The sequence below is a fragment of the Linepithema humile genome, chromosome 7 (genome assembly GCF_040581485.1).
Source record: "Linepithema humile isolate Giens D197 chromosome 7, Lhum_UNIL_v1.0, whole genome shotgun sequence".
In the NCBI taxonomy this organism is placed as follows: Eukaryota; Metazoa; Arthropoda; class Insecta; order Hymenoptera; family Formicidae; genus Linepithema; species Linepithema humile.
Window position 1 is genome coordinate 7,316,440 of NC_090134.1, and position 21,251 is coordinate 7,337,690.

Genomic DNA, 21,251 nt, shown 5'->3' on the forward strand with positions numbered 1-21,251 from the left:
TGCACCGCGCGTCGCATCGTGTCGTCTAGGGATAATCTAGCTACTAGTCACGAGGGATCATCCTCTATCGCTTTAAAAATATATCTGGGTCATCCAGAAACGCCTGTCGCGTGTTCCTCGCGGATACACGAAAACGACTCCTCTCGCAACGGCTTTTTACTTCGAGAGCGTTACCAAGGGGCTCTTAATAATTCTCTAGCTGAGAAATAAATCACTGTCAGCGTGATAAATATGTTACTTAATTTTGAAAAAAAAGAAAAAGAAAGAAAAAAAGAAAGTATGACTATGCGTAAGCATATTTTACAGCGATAAATTGCTCATCGATGTTGAACACGCAGACAAGCTACGTGCATCAACACGGGATATTAGCGGGTTTTAAGAATGACTAAGATCCATTTATCAAAATGCAGAAATTTTAGATAGCATTTGTGGTACTTGAAATAGCTTTTATGAGAATGGATGACAAAGTTTAGCTAATGGATATTACTAACCGGTGAGTATGCAAATTTAGAGAAAGCTTGACGATTACATCATCACATGTGTTATAAAACGCGGTAAGAATTAAATATACATTTATATAAATTAAAAATTCTAACGAAGAATACAAAAAGGTAGAAATATTACGATCTTGGTCCTTCGAGGCGACTGTCAAAATATTTCAAAGCAGACGGACAAAGGCAAAAATACCGGTCCGGAATACACTAACAGGTTCCCAGAAGAGGAATTCCACGCCGATGCGGCTCCACATGCGGGAGAAAAATGGGCGCAGCGACGCCCATGATCAGGCCTTATGGGCGAACGAGGTACTTGACTATTGTGCGTAAGCTCCCATTATAACGCGGTAAGCCTATGCATTATACGCGATAGCCCGGATCGAGAAGCCGTGTCCGCCTGTCTCCGCGGCCGTGTGTCGGGTCGCGTTCCGTATACAGCGAAAAGGGGGCTCCGGATGGCGATCTCCGGGGCCTATTTATATTGCGCTAGGAGTCGGAGAATGCCCGAGCTGCATGTGAAAAAGAGAGAGAGAGAGGGAGAGAGAAGGAGAGAGGGAGAGAGAGAAAACGGGAGTAGCGAGACGGCACGAGTTGCAGCAAAAACAACAAAGGGGCGCGAGAGACGGCTACTTGGCGAATCTAGTTACCGAGAAAGGCGAGGTTCGCGATGCTTAAAACGCAACGGAAGACAGCGCGACCCGGCACGAGAGATCTTCGTGTCTCTCTTCGCACCTCCGGTTTTTTTCAAAGAACGGAAGATAATTCAGTATTTCTTCGACTGCAATTTCTTATAAGATAAAATTAATTTCTGCATTATAATAACACTTTTCCGCATATATTACCCCGATTTCATTCCTTTTGCAAAATGAAATTAGTCTCCTTATTTATATCTCATTTTATAAAATTATCTTATGTAATAGATTATTACTGATTTGTTAATAATATCCAATGTTCATGTTTCATTCAACGTTTATGAGACAATAATTAATGCAAGAGAGATCTGTGCAGGTAGAATATAACAGAAAATGATAATTCTCGTGTCTTCTTTTTTGCATGTTCGAAAAAAAACGAAAAAATAACTCGATATTACTTGCCTACAATTTCTTGTGAGATAAAATTAACTCTCTATTACATAATATCAATTTTCCGCGTATATGTCACACACACACACACACACACACACAAATCGATCTCTTTCATTTTACGAAATAAAATTAATTTCCCTACTTATTTTTCCTGATTTATTTCATTTCATAAAAACACTACTTTACGTAACAACTTATTACCCATTTATTATACATATATATATATAAAATAGGATATATATATATATATATATATATATATATATATATACTCGTATATATAATAATTAATATAACAGCTAATAATTAATATAAGAGATCTCTGTACAGATGAATATAATAGAAAATGAGAATTATCCGAGCAGATTTAGCTTTATAATTTTCTCTTAAATGTTAAGAGAGATCCGTGCATTATGACATCCGGATAATTACCGGCGCAGATGCATCGATGCAGAAATTTTATTGCGACAGAATATCAATATCCTGGAGATTCCGGGGTTTCGCGAGATAGAACAGCCGCGCGTTCCGGTCCGCTCCCTGCTAAGCACTCCCATTACGGCCGCATATTTAACGTGCGCTGTCGCATAAATGCACGTTACGGATAGCTGGGCGTATTACAATAAGCAATTAACGAGCGATATCGTGTTCTATAAATTACGAAGCTCGGATGCATCGGCGTAACCGATGCTCGCGTACGCGAAACGTGAAACGCGCGGGTGCATGCGTGTACATATGTGTGTATATGTGATACGTACGTGTACGTAGAACACACAGCGGTTACATACGAATTCAAAATAACGAGCCTACGGAAAAGGGAATAACATGGAAGCGGCGAGCGCCAATTTCGTTCCGCATTATCGAGATTCTCCATTATCATTCTTAATCTTTCGTAATATACAACGCGTGCGACGCATTTGCATTTTTTCTCCATAGTCGCGCATTTGAAACGCGATCGTAATAAAAATGGAAACGATTCAATCGAGGCGCGGAACGCCAGACCATTCAATAACACAGCGTTTCCGATATCGGGACATTAGATTCGGCCGAGTACACAGATGTTTCCAGTATCCGGGACGATTCAGGGAGAGACGCTACATTGACTCTGGGGCACTAATTCAATTTGTATGGCGTCTTTTTCTCGAGAGATCATAATCGGGATTAGCTTGAGCGCGCGCGAGGATGATGCTACGAGATAGAGAAAGAGAGAGAGAGAGAGAGAGAGAGGAGAGTCACACAATAGGGGATCCCTTGCGCACGTATGCGCGCACACAACACGCGGGCGAAATGCATTCTTCGTCAGTATAGCAGGCGTCGCTCGGTGTCGCATCGTCAGACTCGTAGGTAGTAGAGCCTGCACAACGCGAGGCGAGGCGAGCGAAATCGGTCGTTACCAACCAGCAAGCAAGCAAGTAGGCAGGCAGGCAGGCAGGACGGGCGGGCATATACCACGGACGGGCAGAGGCGAGGGTGCGTCGCCCGGGATATCGATCGCCTCTAAACAAACATGGCTCGTTTTAGTCGAAGGAGTCGACTTCTATCCCGTATAAATCACGGTTATTCCTTCCTGCGCGCGTATATACAGGGTGTCCCTTTTCGCCCATGTGACACAACCACCGCGCCTGCCCGCCCGTCCGCCGTTCGCTGCGGTTTACACTCGGGGACGTAATGCTGCGAGGTGAGAAGTAGTAGTTCCGGGCCACTCGAATCGCAAGTTCGAGGAGGGAGTATCGAGGGAGACGACGACGACGTCTCGCACGAATGCAACAATTTTTACCGTCAGACATCACCCGCGTCGACAGGGGAGGAGTCTATTCCTTCTCTTAACACGTCCAAAAATAGATTGAATTGCAGCGCGTGAACCGCATTGACCGATAAGTTGAAAACGGAAAAACACATTTTTTTTTGTTTTTGCAGTTGTATAACTATAAATTAGAGGCGAAATACAAATATAAATAAATGTTTCTGGGAAAATAATTTCGCACAGTCTAAGTATGAAATGTTTCAAACTAAAAGGAGAATGTTGCTTATACGTGTGCAACTATTTAGAGACAAAATAAAAAATGCGACATATATCGCTCGGAAATTAATTCCGCGCAATCTAAGACGTTAAATGTTTCGTTTGTTTCTTAAGCTAAAAATAATCGCTGAGTGATTAATCTCCATTATTTGAATGTATTATAAAGAGAGGAAGAAGAATGTATACGAGATTATCATAAAAAAATGGTAGAGACTATGATGAATGGCACTTTGAGATAAGCAAATGCACCGTGTAAAATTATTGTGTGAAAAATTTAAAACTTTATCGTAGAATATAAAATTACGTTTATTGACGCTCTCATTTTTTAACGGATAAATTGTATTTACGCTTCAGCAAATTGTTAACTCGTCCGATTTATTGCTCGCAATCCCATAAAACTGTATAAATCGGCATTGAAAAATTACTCGCGTTTAATCCTCGCGATAATATCGTGCGAAAATTGTGTCGCGAATAATTATAACATTTTGTTTCATGCAAACGCGTCAGGATTTTATCGCAAAGGCACGTGGAAGAAGTGAATTTCACCGATTCCGTGCCGATTGCGATTTCCATAAAACAAAAAAAAAATGAAAAATTGCCGTAGTATCTTATCGAGTCGATACTCGGTACAAGATTACGCTAATCGACAGCCGCGCGTAGAATAATTACAGGCCGACGCGGACAGCGCTTAATCGCTTAGCCGCGACAATGGCTAATCCATACTGCGCCGGTTCACGCGAGAAAGAGAACGGCTGAGCAATAAGAGTGACCGTGGTTATATCCCGGCCTTCGCGAGCCTTCATCCCGGCTTTGCTGTCCGTTTGTGCCGCGCGAGCGCGGACATCGCCATTTGATCGAGATAGACTCGCGGTCGTGGAATTCTTTAAGGCGAGAAGACCGCCGTTTCACGGGGATTCGTTCCGAGTTTAACGAGCGATCTCTCCCGGGGTGACGCTCCGGGTATAATCCCGGGATGTAGAAAAAAAAAGAAGAAAAAACAAAAAGAGAAAACGACAAAGAGAACGACGGCACTTACCTGCGACTGTGAGAGTGGCGTTCCTACTCGGCACGGATCCCGCCTTGTTCCTCGCGACGCACCAATACACACCGCCATCTTGCTCCTTCTTGCCGTGCATCACCCGTAGAAAGAACAGGGATCCCGTAGGCAGTAGAACCCGGTGCGACTTGGCATCGCCCGGAGACGTCTGCACGAGCTCGCCGTCCTTGTACCACTCTATCACCGGTTCGGGCTTGCCCTCCGCCTTGCAGTTCAACGTCACCGGCTCATTTTTCGCGACTGTTATGTCGGACGGGTGCTCGGTTATCCGTGGACTTTTCAGCTGTCCTGAAAGCAAAAAGCAAGCGGGGACTCTTTAGCGGATCTCGACGACGATGCGCGTGTCGTGTCGTCTCGGCGATCAAATTAGTTCGCCCCTTCAACCGCAGATATTTTCACCGCGATATTTTCGCTTCGTGTTACGCTGTTTTTACGGTCACGCGATTAATTTTATCTTGAGTAAAAATGCAACAGACCGAGAGATAATTATTTATCGTGTTTATTAAAAAAAAAAAAAAAAAATTTTGCATCGAATACCTTTGCCAAATTCAATTACATAACAATCAACTTAAAACGGGTTTTAACGGAAAATAAATTTTAGATTTGTTTCCACAAATGTGCAATCGATTCTTGATAAAAATAACTTCAATAAATTTTCCGCAAATTCTCGTGTTTTGTTACACATTTTCGTGGAAAACTTCTGCTATTGGATCATATAAATTTATTGGCATGTCGCCAATATTAATCTTTCAAGGAAGCTGCTGTCTTAACAATATTAATATCACGAAGCCGCTGTTTATGTACTCGACGCGATTGAACGCTTTTCTTCACCGTCGCCGCCGTACGCCGTGAATTTTCTTCTTGTTTCGCGCTGACTATACTATCTCTCGACTTTCTCAATTTTGTATGGAACAGCAAGGCACCGCGATCTCGTTAATTTTCTAACACCTCGTCGTAAACCAGCCGAGAAACGAAAATTAAATCCGGCTTCAACCCGCTTTATTTTTAAGCACAGTCTCATAAAATTTTCAGTGCTTAATGCTCGTTGTGCATACAACATAAACAGAGGAATTATGCAGAACAGTAAAGCCCGTAGTTTACGTAGTGAAAAATATGTTAATGCAGACCGTAATTTGTAACCAACGCGATGATATTAAATTCACGTAAACTCAATTCGACATGTTTACGAGTCACCGCAATTAGCGGCAATATAGAATCGTATTACTAGGAATTAATTCAAATAATGCAGGACATTTGTGATGCATATGGAGATATTGCATTTCTAGCATTAATTAATTTTAATTCAATTATATCCTCGTTTTTAAGCGTGACCGAAGGGAGTGATTTATTGATGAATACGACACAACATGCGTTTTCATATAAACGCGGTGTAAACAAATCATAAACCGATTTGCCGGTGACACACTGTGCTTTCTGGCTCGGCTAATATTATACACCGTCACGTAGTGACATATTATAAATAACGAAAGCGCGCATTATGCATCAGAATAATTCGAATAATCCCACAGCAAATAGAAACAAAAAACCAAAGCAATCACTTCCAATTATATCTTCTATGTGGTTAATTTTCAGTGACCGCTATTAATTTCGCACTTTTGTCTCTAGAAGAGATTTTTACTTTTCTTCTTTAAAAAGAATTTTTTGAAAAAATGCTATAAAAAAAGGGTAAACAAAGTTAATTTATCGCCATATGAATAATCGACTCGAAAAATAATTAAATATTTTTAAACTATAGCACGCGCAATATATATAATGTCGTAGAGTTGGTAAAAAGCGCGATGGCGTTCCGACCGATAGACTCGGCATTTGCACGAGCGCACCGCCGTCCGACGGGTAATTCCGCGGCAATTTTTCGCCGCTCGCTCTAATAGCTACCAGCGCACTTTGACGTACGCGGGCGCACACACACTCGCAAGCGCGATGTGTGCGCGACACGAAAGTCGTGTGTGTGGCGCGCGGGTGTCCTATTTAGATAACTGAATTATGGATGAATTATTGGCCGCCGGTGTATACGTAGTGCAGGTATATAATTTGATAATATCGCCGCCTCTGGCGCCCTATCTCCGTGCCGCGAGATTTCGGCTCGCCGTGGGTATATGTCGCTCGCCCGAACACGTCCATATGCATTATGCGTGCGTTCGCTCGCGCATACGCACGTACACGCACACGCGGCGGCGATACGGAACGCGTGAGCGTGAGCGATGCTGCATCGTCGCGCCGCGTTCGCCTCGCTTCGCCTCGCGCGGTTGTGAGCGAGCACGAATAGGCGGGTATTAGTCATCGATAGTGGCTCGGATTACCTGTGGTTACACGCATTATTAGATAGACGCACCGTGGCTGCTGTCTAGTCTGGGCATTCCTCCGCGGAGTGACGGTTCGCGTACGCGTGCAATCGCAATTAAGTCGATCGAAAAGAGAGAGGACGCCGAGCGGTCGGTTTTTCCACGAAAAGAATCGATATATGAAGAATTGAAAGCGGAATTCTTTAAAGTTCTCTTGACAAGAAATAATATGATAGAGTATTCAATGATGCAAATGCTGATTTTATGTTTCGCGCGATGCAACGTGTTCTACAAATTAAAGCAATTTGATCGTAAAAAGTTAATTAAATAAATTGAATTGATCTGGATTCATTTATTATTAGATTAACAATTTCGTCTACCTTTAATAATCTAATATCATTGATATCATCAATCATTAATGATAAGTTTAATATTCGATTATAAACGGGAGCAAAAAGATTAATTCTTTATTTACGTCGATATTTATAAAGATTTCCGAGTTGTACCCTCGATTCAAAAATTAAGATTAACGTTCGGTATTCCTCGCGTTATTACTAACCCGATGATTTTCGTAAACACAAAAAAGCGCAGGTGCAGTCTTCCGATCGCTAATGCGAGTAAAGCGGAGGGTACAGGAGAAGGCGAAAAGTGACGAAGCAAATTACACGGGTGTACCTTCTATTAGCCCATTATAAAGACCGTGCTCGGTCGTTTTTTCTTATTACAGCAATATCGCTCGTATAAGAAATTGAGACCCCGCCGAAATCAGCAGGCGTACGGAGGATAAAAAAGAGGATTCAGTTACTCGAGAGCGTACAAGAGCTCAGTTAGCCTTGGAAGAGAAAAAACTACATGATATTCAACTACAATTTCCACGTAATTTGTCTTCGATATCTACATTTAAAATTCTCTTTAATGTAAGAAATACATTTTCTTGCCGCGACGATATATCGCGTCTATGTGTTTGATCTGCTTTCGATTCAGCGGCGAATTTGAGCTTATAACTACGATAATTAGATAACAATTGACCCGGCTTTTATGTTCCGGTAATTTGCGCGATTCCCTCGGCTCCGTGCTCGGCGGCATATGCGCCTCGTAAGCGAGATACGAGAAGGTTCGCGTTGTTTGCAACTCATTATCATACCAGTTTCCACTTTTGCTATCACTAGGGCACACATGGTGTGTGGAATATGCTGTAAGAGAAGGCCAACCAGGCGTCATATTCGCTAGTCATTCGCTTCACTGCCATTGTGTATTCACTTAGCTTTCTCGTGAGCAAGGTTAACGCAAACACAACGCTAACCTTTCTGTACTTTATTTAAACAGACGGGAATAACTTATTCATGTCAAACGTGAAACCAACTTTTCAAATTCCTTTTCTTAATATCGTGTGTATTTAAGAAAAAAGAAATTCGACAGCGTATATCCACCAAACATTTTGCCGTGTGATTTCAAAGTTTTCAAATTTTTGGAAAGAAGAAAATAGAAATAGATTATTCATTGAGTTGTGATTAATCTTTACATATTTCTAATCCTAATTGTATACTCATTACAAATGTTGCATTTAAATTCTGTAGCTTGTTTAAAGGCTTACAAACACATCACGTTTCGCCGACCGATGTTTCGACGGATCTCCAATTTAACGTAACTTTCTCAAACTCCTTAAAATTTAAACGGAGATTCGAATGTGCGCGGGATATCGAATGCCGCTCCTAACATCGGTTAGACATCCGGTGGCAGCGCTAGGTGCGCACGTTTAATCCTTCGCTTGAATTATTCAGAAGTGCATGCTGTGGTAGTAACATGCGCCGAGCATTTCGAGAAAAGAAAACGGATCCCCCGCTTTATATGCAAACGAAACTAAATACGCGCGCGCTCATACAGTATCGCGGAAGTGTGTCCAAGGGGTGTGTGCAACGACACGGATCGCATTCTCTAACGACGCGTATCACATTTGCACAATAATCGTGATCAACAAATAATTCGTAGCGTCGATTCCTCCGGATTTTCCGGAGGGATCCTTCGATTTTCGGGATCTCGTGATTGCGCGACAACATTGCGACACACTCGCCCGTTACTCGTGTAACACCACCGTGCCCATAATCGGATTTCTGTCGCTGCGAATGCTCGTGCACAGTCCGATATCTATAAATCAGCATAGCGCTAGGGTTTATGCCAACGGCGCAGATTTATATTGGTCACGTATGCGTGTACGCCGCGCATTTATCGATAAACGCGTCCGTGCGGTACTTCTGGAATCGTTAAAATAGATGAAATTTATCTCCGCCCAAAAGTATCGACTTGCAATGCGCGAAGGCGCGCGCCATTAAAGTTTCACTCGGTGTGTTAGTGAGATACTATTACAACGAGTAAAGAACGAGAATCAGACAATCGTTGCACAGTCGTTTATAAGCTATATTTAAACACGAGACGGATTAAGATCGTAAGCCATTGCGACTAAATTTGTCACGATCCGCGTGACTGCCCCAATAATTTATGCATCAATGACCGAGTTCGACGGCGTTGACCGCTTATGCAGCAGGGTCGTTGTATCTATATGCGCCGCAGACAGTCTACGAAAGCGTCGAAGGAAATATCAACTTGCTCGAAAAAGTAATTTGTGAAATTAAGAAAAGTTTAAATGCATGTAAAATTAATTTGTACATGTATTTAAAAAATCTTCCCATTTTTGTATTTTTTTCTTTAAACAGAAAAACTCGTTTCGCGTATCTCATCATCAAAATTAGTATTTAGATATGTAATGAAATTTTCTGTTTTTTTAATTAAAAAAAAACTTGTTTTATATGTCATCAGAACAGTGGAAAGAAGTGCGGCTAATTGAAGCGATAGAGCGATAAAATTTGATTCGCTGATTGTTCTTTGAAACGTGCGAAGTAAAATTGTTCTATTATTTAGTGTTAAATAAGCGAAGAGCGCGCAGGTGTTCGTTAAATTTTACGCGATTGTATTGAGCTTTGCAGAAGTTAACGATGAATTAAATACAGGCCTGACTCGGAGGTGTCTCTCACATACGTTGGCTACACAACACTAGCGACACGGAAAACTCGCGCATGGGTGTGTACACGCGCGTTGTTCATTTCCTCCTCCATTTCCGATGGCGCCATTTAAATCGCAACTGCCCTAACTAACTGGAAATCGAAGTCCTGTGCCGCATTCCCGTTCTCAAGAGGCATGTCGACACGAATGTTGTATATATGTGCGCGCGCGCGAGATAGAGACAGAGTGAGAGAAAGAGAGACAGAGGGAAAGCGCCGAGACCCATTTGCCACGGAGTTTGATTTGCCCCGAACAAGCGTGCTGAGAGGAAGAGTCCTGTCTCTATTGGCATTAATATATACGAGAAATTGCTCGAGAGAGAACCAACGAAAATCGATGGGCGCCATTAAACCTAACAAAGAACTGCGAACGCCGGTGTGTGTGCGCGCGCGCTCGCTCGTTCGCCCAATTGCATAAGCGCGGAATAATGCAGTTTTACACAATGGAAACATGGAATGAAATTTGCAATTATAAACGGATCCATCGTTTATACCCTCATTTCGCATCGCCGTATTGTTACCATCCATCATTTACATTCCGCGTATGAGATATCAACTGTGATGTGTGTAGCGTAGAATACGTTTCGCGCTAAAAAAAACCAAACAAACAAAAAAAAGCATTTAGCTTTGATTTTGTTAAAACCTATCGCACTCTGAAATTGCAAAACACACCGATGATTCTCATCAATTCCGAGTTAAAATGAAATACGTACGCCCGGAGGCGGGATGCAACAGAGGGGGAGGAGATCAGACAAAGCCCCTTCGCGATTTTGATTAATTTTCCAGTATTTTAATAGAATATAGCTCTTTCACTTTTTTTTTTTCCTTTCAAATGTATATTCAAAATTATCTGGTGGTAAAATATAAAATATCAAATGCCAATATTGATTCGAATAATAGTCGAATCGTGAAATATATATTCGAAATTATTTCGTGGTAAAATATAAAATATCATGTACAAACACGAAACTCGCGCGATTCCGATAATAGTCAAATCAGAGAAATGTAATCTATCCGCTTTTCAGCGGTTGCCAAAAAACTATTGCCCGAAACTAATTGGCGGAATAGGCCGATTGTATGTCAGACTACCGAAGTTTGCACCGACGTTTATTCCATCACGCGGAATATTCGACTTTTCGCCAATAAAATTTTTAATTCCGACGTGCGCTCTCCCGTTGAAAACTTTGTTTCCCACCCTCGCCGGGCTGTTCGCCGCCCGCGGCGCGTAATTACATTACACCTACGTCGCAACAGATGTCATCGCCGTTGATCTATTAAATAACGTGATTTATGGGTCCGCGCGCTCGGATGCTTTCTCGTGCAACCCGAGAGACCCCGTGCGCCGAGCTCGAGTCGGCTCGTCGGACCTTTTTCTCGCGTATCTCGCCGGCTCTATCGCCCGTTCCCGAGCGAACCCTGCGCGCACACGCCGCTCCTCGCCAGGGGCTCCGCGCGCGCGATTTTCTTTTGTTCGCCGCGCGTCGTGCAGAGAGACGAGAAACAATGGTGGTGTTCGCGGCGAAATTAAAACCGCCTACGGACTTTTCATATTTTGCCGACGAGCGACGGCGGCGGCAGCGGCGACGGAGTCTTCGCTCGTGGCTCTCTTGCGCTAAATCGCCCCTAGGCGTTTTTCGTTTCATTTCAGCTTCCCGCGTGTGTATCAACCGAGAGCTGTGTACGAGCGATGTATAGGGTGTCCTCCGTGCTTTTCTTTACGGTCGCTTGCGAGACTTTCGAGTCTGTTTCTTTCCAACAATATCTAAAAGTCTCGAATTACATACGGTCGAAGATGTAAAAACCTTTTACGAAATTTTAGAAACACGAGTACATCGCAAAAAATAGCTACTTAATCTACAAATAAATAATTCTCGTGGAAACATTTTTCTTCTTATATTAGCGGAAAATTATAAATACTATGTTATTGGATGAAATGTATGCCACAGTATATATAAATGTAACATCCTGAAATAAGATCTATGTCGAGTTCAAATATAAATATTAACTATTTGAAATTTTTTTTCTCAATTTTTTATGTTCTCTCAACGAGATCATCTAAAATTGAAAAAAGAGATACTTCGATTTAGAAATAATTTCGCAAATATTTAATTATTTTATGAAAATTAACGGGATTAAGACAATCGGGGTTATTCGAATGAAAAATGAGTGTCCATTATCTGCGAATCGGGAATTATTTACAGCTCAGCCCAATTTGATTTTTCACGGCGATATTACGCTTGTTTTCTCCTGCCAAGAAAAAGATATCCCGAATGCCCGGATTTCGTTAATAAAGCGCGATTTATTGTATTTAGTTGATTTGTTGCCGGAAGGCAGCGCACGATTCAATGGAGGGTTGATTCGTCCGGTACAATAGAGCGCTTCTCTTCAGGTTTACCGTCGGGATAAAAACCGAATTCATCTCCCGTGGCGAGCGTACGGCGCCGGCCGCGACGTCGGTAGTCGGGAATATCCCCGGTCCGACAGGAAGGAATTGCGTATGCGACTCCCGACAGCCGGAGACGTAATATTCTCATTGTCGGTACATAACACAGGCGCCGGGCACTTCCGCACGTTTTACGTTGCGAGGGACGGCAATCGATAACTTTTTAAAGCGGATAGGCCGCGCGCGAGAGAGAGTCGAAAATGTGCATCGTCGGCGTAAAACAGAGTCGACCGGTCGACATCTCCTGGACCGTAGATTCCAGTGTATCGTAGCACGGCGCTAGGTACTACCACTTCACGTATCTAATGGTATCGATACTAGATTCGCAAATGCAATTCCGAATTCCGGACGTACTCCGATATTTGGATATCGCGCTGCAAGTCGGGTCTGATATTGCAATATTCGGATGATTCAAGCGACTTGAATTCTCTGAATATCACGTGCGAACGAGACTTTATCATTTTTATCGCGCAAATAGACAGAATAATTTCAAACATGCGAATTCCAAACATTGCGTTTGCCTATAATATTTGTGACAGTAGATCGAATGCCGACTGTCAAAAGGCAAATATTGAAGTTTTCGTTAATTAAAAATCTGAAAATTCTATTTAAAACAAAAAATCATTAAGCAATAAATCATATATAATCTTTAAATAATATAATAATAGTATGAGAAATTTGAGACGTATTCCGAGTTTGTCAGAGTTCCAGATTTGCCAAAAGTCCGTCGAGAATTAAAGCCGGTAGATCCTTGACATCACATTTTGACGATGGTGTATCACATTACGGCGTAATCGATTCGAGCATAACACGTTAATCCCCAAATAATGATACGCGCGTATATACGACGAGTGTTTTCCCAACGGCGGTCCTGGCTCTGCCGGTCTTAATAGCCGTTCTATCCGTTGTACGTCTGATGACTTGGCGTATGGCGTCACGACCGCGATGTCAGTATTGATTTACCGTCGGTTTGGTGGCTCCGGGCCCCGCTATCTCTCTCCATCTTTCCGCGCCGCGTGTCCCTTCTCTCCTCCGCCGCGCTCACTCACTCACTCACTCTCTCTCTCTCTCTCTCTCTGCGGCGCTTATCATTCCCATTCGCTCTAATTCGCCATTTCCTCCCTTGTTCTGTTGCGGGGGCGGAGGGCCCGAAAGAGGGAACAGGCTAAAGAAAGACCGGGGAAGCCAACCGTTAGATCGATCTACGGAGGGAAGGAGGACACTCCGAATGCACTCGCAGATTGGTGGTGGTTTCTCTCTTTCTCTCTTTCCTCTTTTTCTCTCCCGATGCTCGATGACGATAGTTACTACCATAACAGGAGGAATAGTTGCACGATGACTCGGTGCGCGCATTTCACGCGCGCGTGAGCCGAAAAAGAAAGAAAGGAAGAAAGACGCGAAAGACCGGCCCCCGCAGCTAAATGCGTGCGTGCGTGCGCCGATTGCACACACGTGTGAGTATACGCGTGGATGCACGAGGGGAATCGCACGAGGGTGGGAGAAAACAGAGAGATCATTCTCGCTCGTTCTCTTTCTCTCGGCAGGCAGGCTCCGAAAACGATCTCTTTTGCTGTGGAAAATACTTAATTACGACGCTGCCGGTAGTTTAGTGTGATTTTAATTTGGTGGCGGCTCTCAGTGGCTTCGGGGTTAAAGCTCCACTTCTCGATCGTTATCTTCTTTTGTGCGCCTGAAATTATTACGGTCGCGCGCGCGGCTACGTCGCTTCGCTAACGAACGGGCTGATTCCTCCAAGAATGAGCGGAAGGAAGGCGGCGGCGGCGAAATGCGCGCCGTGCGTCGCGCAATTAGATTTAGCCGAGAGATCTGCTTTGGAAAAAATTGGTTTCGTCTTATCAACGGCAGTCGGCGGGTTCATCTCGTTATACATTAACTTTTAATAACGTAATTACTAATTTGTCTAGGACGTCATAAACTTCTTGTTAAAAATTAATTCTTCATTAGTTAACAACATCACGTCAGTTTAAATAATGAGTTAAAACAAGATGTTCGATAATCGGCGCTGCGCGAAGTAATATCCCTTGTAAAGAACTATCGAAATTCTTTATCGGAATTTCTGCGGAAAATGACAGAATCGTTGTTTTTTTCTTTATCGAAATTTTTGCGGAAAAGAATGGAATTACTATTTTTTCAAGCTCGTACTACGATGTTATTTCATATGTAGCCCTGAGCCATACGACTGAGAAAAGTTAAAATATTTATACTTAAAGTGTTCACTGGCAAAACTGTCTGACATTTTTCGCATGGAAAATAGCAGTGGAGACTGCCGCTCAAAGAGTTAATTAGATGTCATGTTTTCACACGATTAAATTTCTCGCAAGAAAAATAGAAGTAGCCATTTAATATTCAACACTGGTTGATTTGATAATTAAGAGCAGGCTAAATGTTCGTTGATATCCTTCTTACAAACAAAAAAGCAAAGGAGAGGAAGATTTGGTTATCTTTTTATACTCAATTATACATACTCGCGAGATATTGCTATCTATAGTGTGAGAGAGAGAGAGAAAGAGAGGGAGAAAGAGAAAGAGAATCTATCACGCAACAATTCATTGTACTTTGACTGACGATATCACGCGAGTGATTAATCGAAATATTGTTTTACGTCGTCGAATGCGCGCGTCGCGAATCGAGCTGCACAGAACGGACGTGTAAAAACCTGCGAAATTCCAGTCAAAAGAATTCAAAGTGGCGGTTGATATCTACCCGGTATCGATTATCGATGCCCACTATGGGTTCCGAAATACTCGAGCCCGTACTCAATTGCGTATTACGGATACCAATACCCTCCCGATTGCGTATTATCGATACCCGATATGCGCTTCGAGAGCTTTAAATCCTTGTTCAAGTTCATCGATCGCGACTTCAATAACGGCTGAGATACAGCCAAGTGTGCAACTAACACGCCGTAAAATAATAATCCACGTGCAAAGAGGAATTCGAAGGTAAATGCGCATTTCAGCATTCGCGAATGATTGAAACTGCAAACATAAACAAATATCGCGGATTTTCCTTTTTCGCATATTCCTATACATTTGTATTAATGTAAAAATATTTATTCGAGTGTTCCTATATTTCTACCGATTTGTGTATTTGTCTCTCGCTCCTCACGTCTTATTTTTGTACGACGAACGCTAACGATCGCCGTGGCGAAATCACCCGGTATAAGGAGTAGTCACGTTCCAAGGGGAACGTCTTGTGTGTGCGCACAGTTGCCGTTCGTTCGTTGACGAAGGGACGGAGTCTTGCGGCGCGTAGCACCCTTCGGGGGCTGCTTCTTCGACAGGGTCGCCGAAACTTATAAAAAAATAAGACCGTTTCGGGGAGAGTAACGCACGATCGTTTCTCGGAAAAGGGGCCCTTTCCCGCCGCGCGCGCGAGGGAGCTCATCTCTTCTCTTCCACCCACGGCGAACCTCCTGTCTGTCCCGCTCCTCTCGCACCCTCTCGCCCTTCCTATTCCCGTGCGCGCGCACGCATACACCTGTACCTAAAATGGCGATGGGTGGAAAGAAGCCACTGCTCCTCTTTCTCTCTCTCTTTCTCTCAATCTCCATCTCCATCTTCGTCCCTCTATCTCGCCGCCCCAGAAGAAATTGTCTTACGAGAAGCTCTTATCGATCGTGCGTTTTCCCCCTTGCGATTCTCTTCTCGCACCCCACATCTTCGGCCCTTACGGCCGAGAAAGGGAACTTAACGGGGTCGAAGACACCTTCGGGCCGTACATCTTTCACGAGTCCTGCCGCGCTGTATCCGCGCCGGGAGAGCGAGATGCCGTTCTCTCTTTCTCCCGACGAGAGATAGTCAGCCAGCCAGCCAGCCAGCCAGCCAGCCGAGCCGAGCCGAGCCAGCCAGCCAGCCAGCCAGCCAAGCCAGCCGCATGTGCCAGCATCGAAATTGTCTGTCGCGACAGAGCGGCGCGCAACATCGAATATTAAAGGCGCCCTAATCGCGAGCGACAAGGTATAATAGCGCAATAATAAGATGATCTCGGAATATCGAGATTCCACCCTTCGCGGGAGAATATCGTGCCATGCGGGGGAGAGTATTATCTTGGAGAATGTTGTCGGAGGACGAATGTACCTTCCATATGTCAAACGCGTAAGTTAATGGGATGCTTAATCAAGGGGTCGTTTGACATTGAAGAAAACGATTATAATCATTAAATTGAGATAACGTATACGTATATGTGTGTGTGCTACGATAAAATCATTTTTAGAGTACCAACATAAATCCGCACAAGTTACATGAATAGAGAATGAATAGAGATTTAGTTTGAGATGTCTAGCGTGAGAAACGGAGAGCAGAAACAGCAGTTCGAGTTTTTATTAAGGAAGTTCAGTTATGCGGAATAGCTGAAGAAAACCCTCGTTAACGGATCGATAGAGAAACACCGGCACAAGCCCGGGTACACTTACGCATTCGCTTTTCATTTAACGATATTGCTACGATCTCTATCTAACCGCGTTGAAATTTTCAGACCGCCGCACCAGTACCACCCCGAGTTCCTTTGTACCTCTCTTCCGCGACTACTCTCCCTCTCTCTCTCTCTCCTTTCCTCTCTTTCGCGGCATTCATACGGGCCATCTGTGTACGCGCTCAATCTTGATAGAGAGGCCGCGGCCGGCGCGGTATTATATCCGTAATGGTACTTGCGCGAAATAATAGGACCTAATACGCCCTTTCGGAACGCAACGGCGGACTACTCTGACGGAAATGCCTCTCGCAGAAGAGTAGCGTGCAATGAGAGCGAGAAAGAGAGAAGGAAGGAGAAGGAGAATGCACGTCTCACGCTGGCTGCTGGGCGAAGTTCAGAAAACATCACGGGCGAATCTCGGCGCTCCGGCTCGGCGAGGAGGCAGGAAGGCCTGTGCAACGCGCGCGAACAACGGCCTTCTTTGTCCGATATATCGCGCGCGATCTGCTGCGATCTCTCGGTCGCTCGTCGCTCATCGCCGTCGTCGTCATTACGCGCGGCCGGCGGAGCCCGCAACAAAACTTAAGCTGTTGCTCCGCGGACAGCCGATTCCTGTCGCGTCGCGTTGCGGCGCGGCAGTCTCCTAGCCCCGTTTCGTTAAATTAGTCTCTTTGATGTGTCATACGTGTCATGAGCTCCTTCTCCCCTCCCTCCCTCTCTCTCTTTCCGTATCCCTCTTACGCTCTCTCGTCCTAATCGCGCGCTACTTTAGACAGTGCTTTCTTTCAGCGCGCGCCGTCCCCGTTCGGTGGAGAATTTCAGCCCGAAAATAAGCCGTTTTCCGAAAGTCTATTTTAATTGACGCGAGAGGTCAAAGCGCGCATACTTGTGGAAAATCGCTGCGTTGTTCGCAATTATTTCGGAGTCAGAAGCGTTGGAAAATTTACCGCGTTGGAAATATCGCGGAAATTAGGCGTGAAATTAAATTACTGTTGAAGTACGGATAGCGCTGGCCCGCCCGCCTCAATGCAAAGTTGATTAAAATTATAAAAGCACGTATTTCATGTATAATATGCCGCGCGGAGAGGGAGCAGATTTTTTTATCAACTAGAACGGAGTTTCAGATATGTTTAATAAACTACCGCATACACCTTCAACTCTTGCCGGCGCAAATACTGGTGCCATTTACGAGTGAATCAAATTACCGGCGTGGCGCGTCAAATAAACGAGGCGGACGTTTTCTTGTCTCGCCATGACGAGAGGTGCTTTACCGCCCAAGGCGGAGACAAGATTCGCTTTAACATTCTCGGATTTGTCGTACCCGCGAGTGCGAAGTCCCCCGACGCTGTTTTACATTCCGCGGTTAAAGCGCGCTGAATCTCTCGCTTTTGTACCGTATGAAATAACGGAAAATCCGTACCGCCCGTCTGACGGCGCGCCCTTCAAAGTCCGTCACCTTCGTTCGCCCATTAAATCTCCGAACGAGAGAACGAGGGAGGTGTGTTTGCGGTTGGGAAAGTTTAACCGTGCGCTCGCTAGACTGCACTAACAATTTATTTAACGATCCTCGCGTCATGAAGCGCCGTAAAAATCGCGTTTTCACCAACTTTTTAACGTCACGTCGCGGCGATTTTCAAGGTCGTCGACCCTCAGTCGCCGACGTAAGCGAGCGCCGACTTTCCTAATTGCGCGATATATTTTGCATCGTCTAATCGAGAGATAAATTATATGTGAAAATATTGCGATAATCGCCAATAATTTTTCGTCGAAAAATAGCTAAGAAATAGAATGTATTAAAATAGCTTTTATTGCTAATAAAACAGTATCTCGTGGAAAATTTATACCTCTAGATATTAGATAGTGTAAAAATCTAAGAGAAAAAAATCACACAGATACGGCGCGCTCGTGGAGACGCTAAGTGATGCATAACACCGTCCGATTCTCGCGAGTGCATAATCTCCACGATTAATTTCCAGAGCCCGAATTCACCGGCGCCCCACGACACGCGTATCTTTGCGCGTACGTGTCGCGTCCCGTGAAAGATAACGCGAAGTCACTTGTCATTCCGCGGGAGAAGGGAACGAGCCTTCGAGCAAGTTCTGATCAGCCCTTTTTAGTCTTCATTCGGATTCCTCGCTGGCGAGCGAGTGCGAACGGTGGACGGGGCGGTTAAAAAAAAAAAGAGGAGAAAAGAAAAACGGGAGAAAGAAAGGAGTCGGTCGCGAGAATGCATCCTAACGACACGAGGCATATTTCATCGGAGTGCTCGATACGCTCGCGCGCACACGTGCTAAGGTGCGACGGCGCGAGCGGACGGGGCTGAGTGTGACGAAGTAACTAACATTCCTCTCATGAACGTCGCGATACGTGAAAGACAACGTACAGCCATTCCCATTCTGTTAGCCTTCGGCCTTCTCGCCGTGTCCCGGCATTCTCAATACACCATGTTTCGCAAGATTCGCATCAGGCCTCGACATCGCCTAATCGATTTAAAGGGTTCAAGTCCTTTGAGTAATGCTGCAACCCGCTTTGAGATAGAGTTTTCGTTCAAATTTCGTTTCCTCAACACCGAGATTAAATTTTATCGGGTTTCTAAAAAATTAAAGTATTGCCACACTGAAGTATTTTTGATTCGCAAAATAGATTTCTCGTCTAACAATAATTATAATAATTAAATATTATTGCTCGTGTTCTTGGCGGTCTTTAAATTATTCATTATAATATCCTGAACAAGCTTTGAATCTCGACTGAAAAGATGAGACGTTTTTAAGAAGTCGTTGAGACGTCGTAAGAGACGTTGCTAAGAAGAATATGATACAAAAGTATAATTGGATTTGTACTATTAAAATCAATGCTACTCGAGAATGACTGAAGATTGAATTTCTTGTGTCTTATTTAATAAAGAATCGAATTTCAAAGTTTATTCGGAATACTTAATAAAAAATTCAAGGATTGCCAAGAATATATGTAGGTGAAATCTAATTCTTACAGTTGAAGAGATATTCTTGGAGCAAGAGACATGCTTGACTTAATTTTATTTTTCCAAAAGCCAAAGTCTATATTTATCGATAATAATAAAGTATTCAAAAACAATCTAATCAAATAACTTTAATTGACCAAGACTGATTCTCTTCGCCGTCCTTTTATTTTCGGACTGATAAACAATCCATACAGACGTGTGTGTATACGTGACAATTGCCACAGCCCGATATCATAGTCTCCTCTTTAACGATGTGGAGGGCTCATAATTTTCCATTAAGTCTATTTCCTATTCGCCTGAATAGAATGGAAATGTGCTATTATCAGACCTAACAAACCGAGTTAATCAGTGATGTGAATGCAACTAACTGTATATGACGGTTGCTTTATAATTCATACTGCACATAACTTCCTAAAGGCTATATACGGGATCAATCGATCTATAATATCTGTCATTATACTCTTTAGTCGAGCGTGATATACAAGGTGGCTCTCGCCAAGATATGTACCGAGTTAGAGATTCCTCGACGAATCTCTATTGTCAATCCTTTATTATTATATCGGTATGCTCCGAAATTTTATTTACGCTGTTTTAAACCATCCTCAAACACGATAATCGCGAGTAAATAAACAGGATCGTCCGAGTAAACGCAAGCTGCGTCGAACTTTGTCATGCTGTTCGACGCGAGTTAATTGCGTATCACGGATATCGACGTCGCAAAAAGGACGGAGTCGATGGGGGCGGCGAACGTTATAAGCGAACGGGCGTGTTTACGCGAAATAATACTTTCACCGACGGAAGGAGGAAGAGATATCCCCTTTTTTTAGACGCCGCGTCGCGAGTAAAACTCTCGGCATTATATCCACGTGCCGTTTTTACGCGCAAGCCGCGTGGAACAAAGACCATATGTACACGTCAGTCAGTCGCGAAACACTATCTTTAGATTCCTACTATAGATGGTGATTAATTATTCGTGCGCGTCCGCGTTCGTCGTTGTCCAACATGACGAGAAAAAGAAAGGGAGCAAGAGAGAAAGGGTCGGAGGAGAGAGGAGAGCAGCCGGCAACCTAGTGGTGGTCGTCTTCGTCATAAATTATTCATCCGTGTGCCGTTTTTGTTTCACCGGCCGCGTACGCGATATCCCGGGAGTGCGGGTGTATCGATAAAGTCGGAACTGGTTCACGGAGCGAAGTCTCGTCTCTCTTGTTACATCCGCTGCGTTGTTGTTAGCCGCACATCCGCGGTAACCTTTGACGTCCCGGCGATGAGAGTGCGACTCAACTGTTTGCGGCAGTTCGACTGGAACTTCGACTCGGCAAGAACCGAGAATTGCTCCAAGTAGATATCGCGAATGATAGTTCCGAGATTTCGGGCATTTGAAA

General features: G+C 43.9%; 1 protein-coding gene across 1 annotated transcript in view; it reads right to left on the bottom strand.

Annotated features, from left to right (window-relative positions):
• LOC105675774 (roundabout homolog 2-like) overlaps positions 1-21,251 on the bottom strand; it is a 101,059-nt gene that overhangs the window by 68,979 nt on the left and 10,829 nt on the right. Inside the window, exon 5 of the mRNA XM_012373173.2 lies at positions 4,633-4,941. Within this exon, the coding sequence (XP_012228596.1) occupies positions 4,633-4,941 (309 nt within the window). The remainder of the gene's footprint in view (positions 1-4,632; positions 4,942-21,251) is intronic.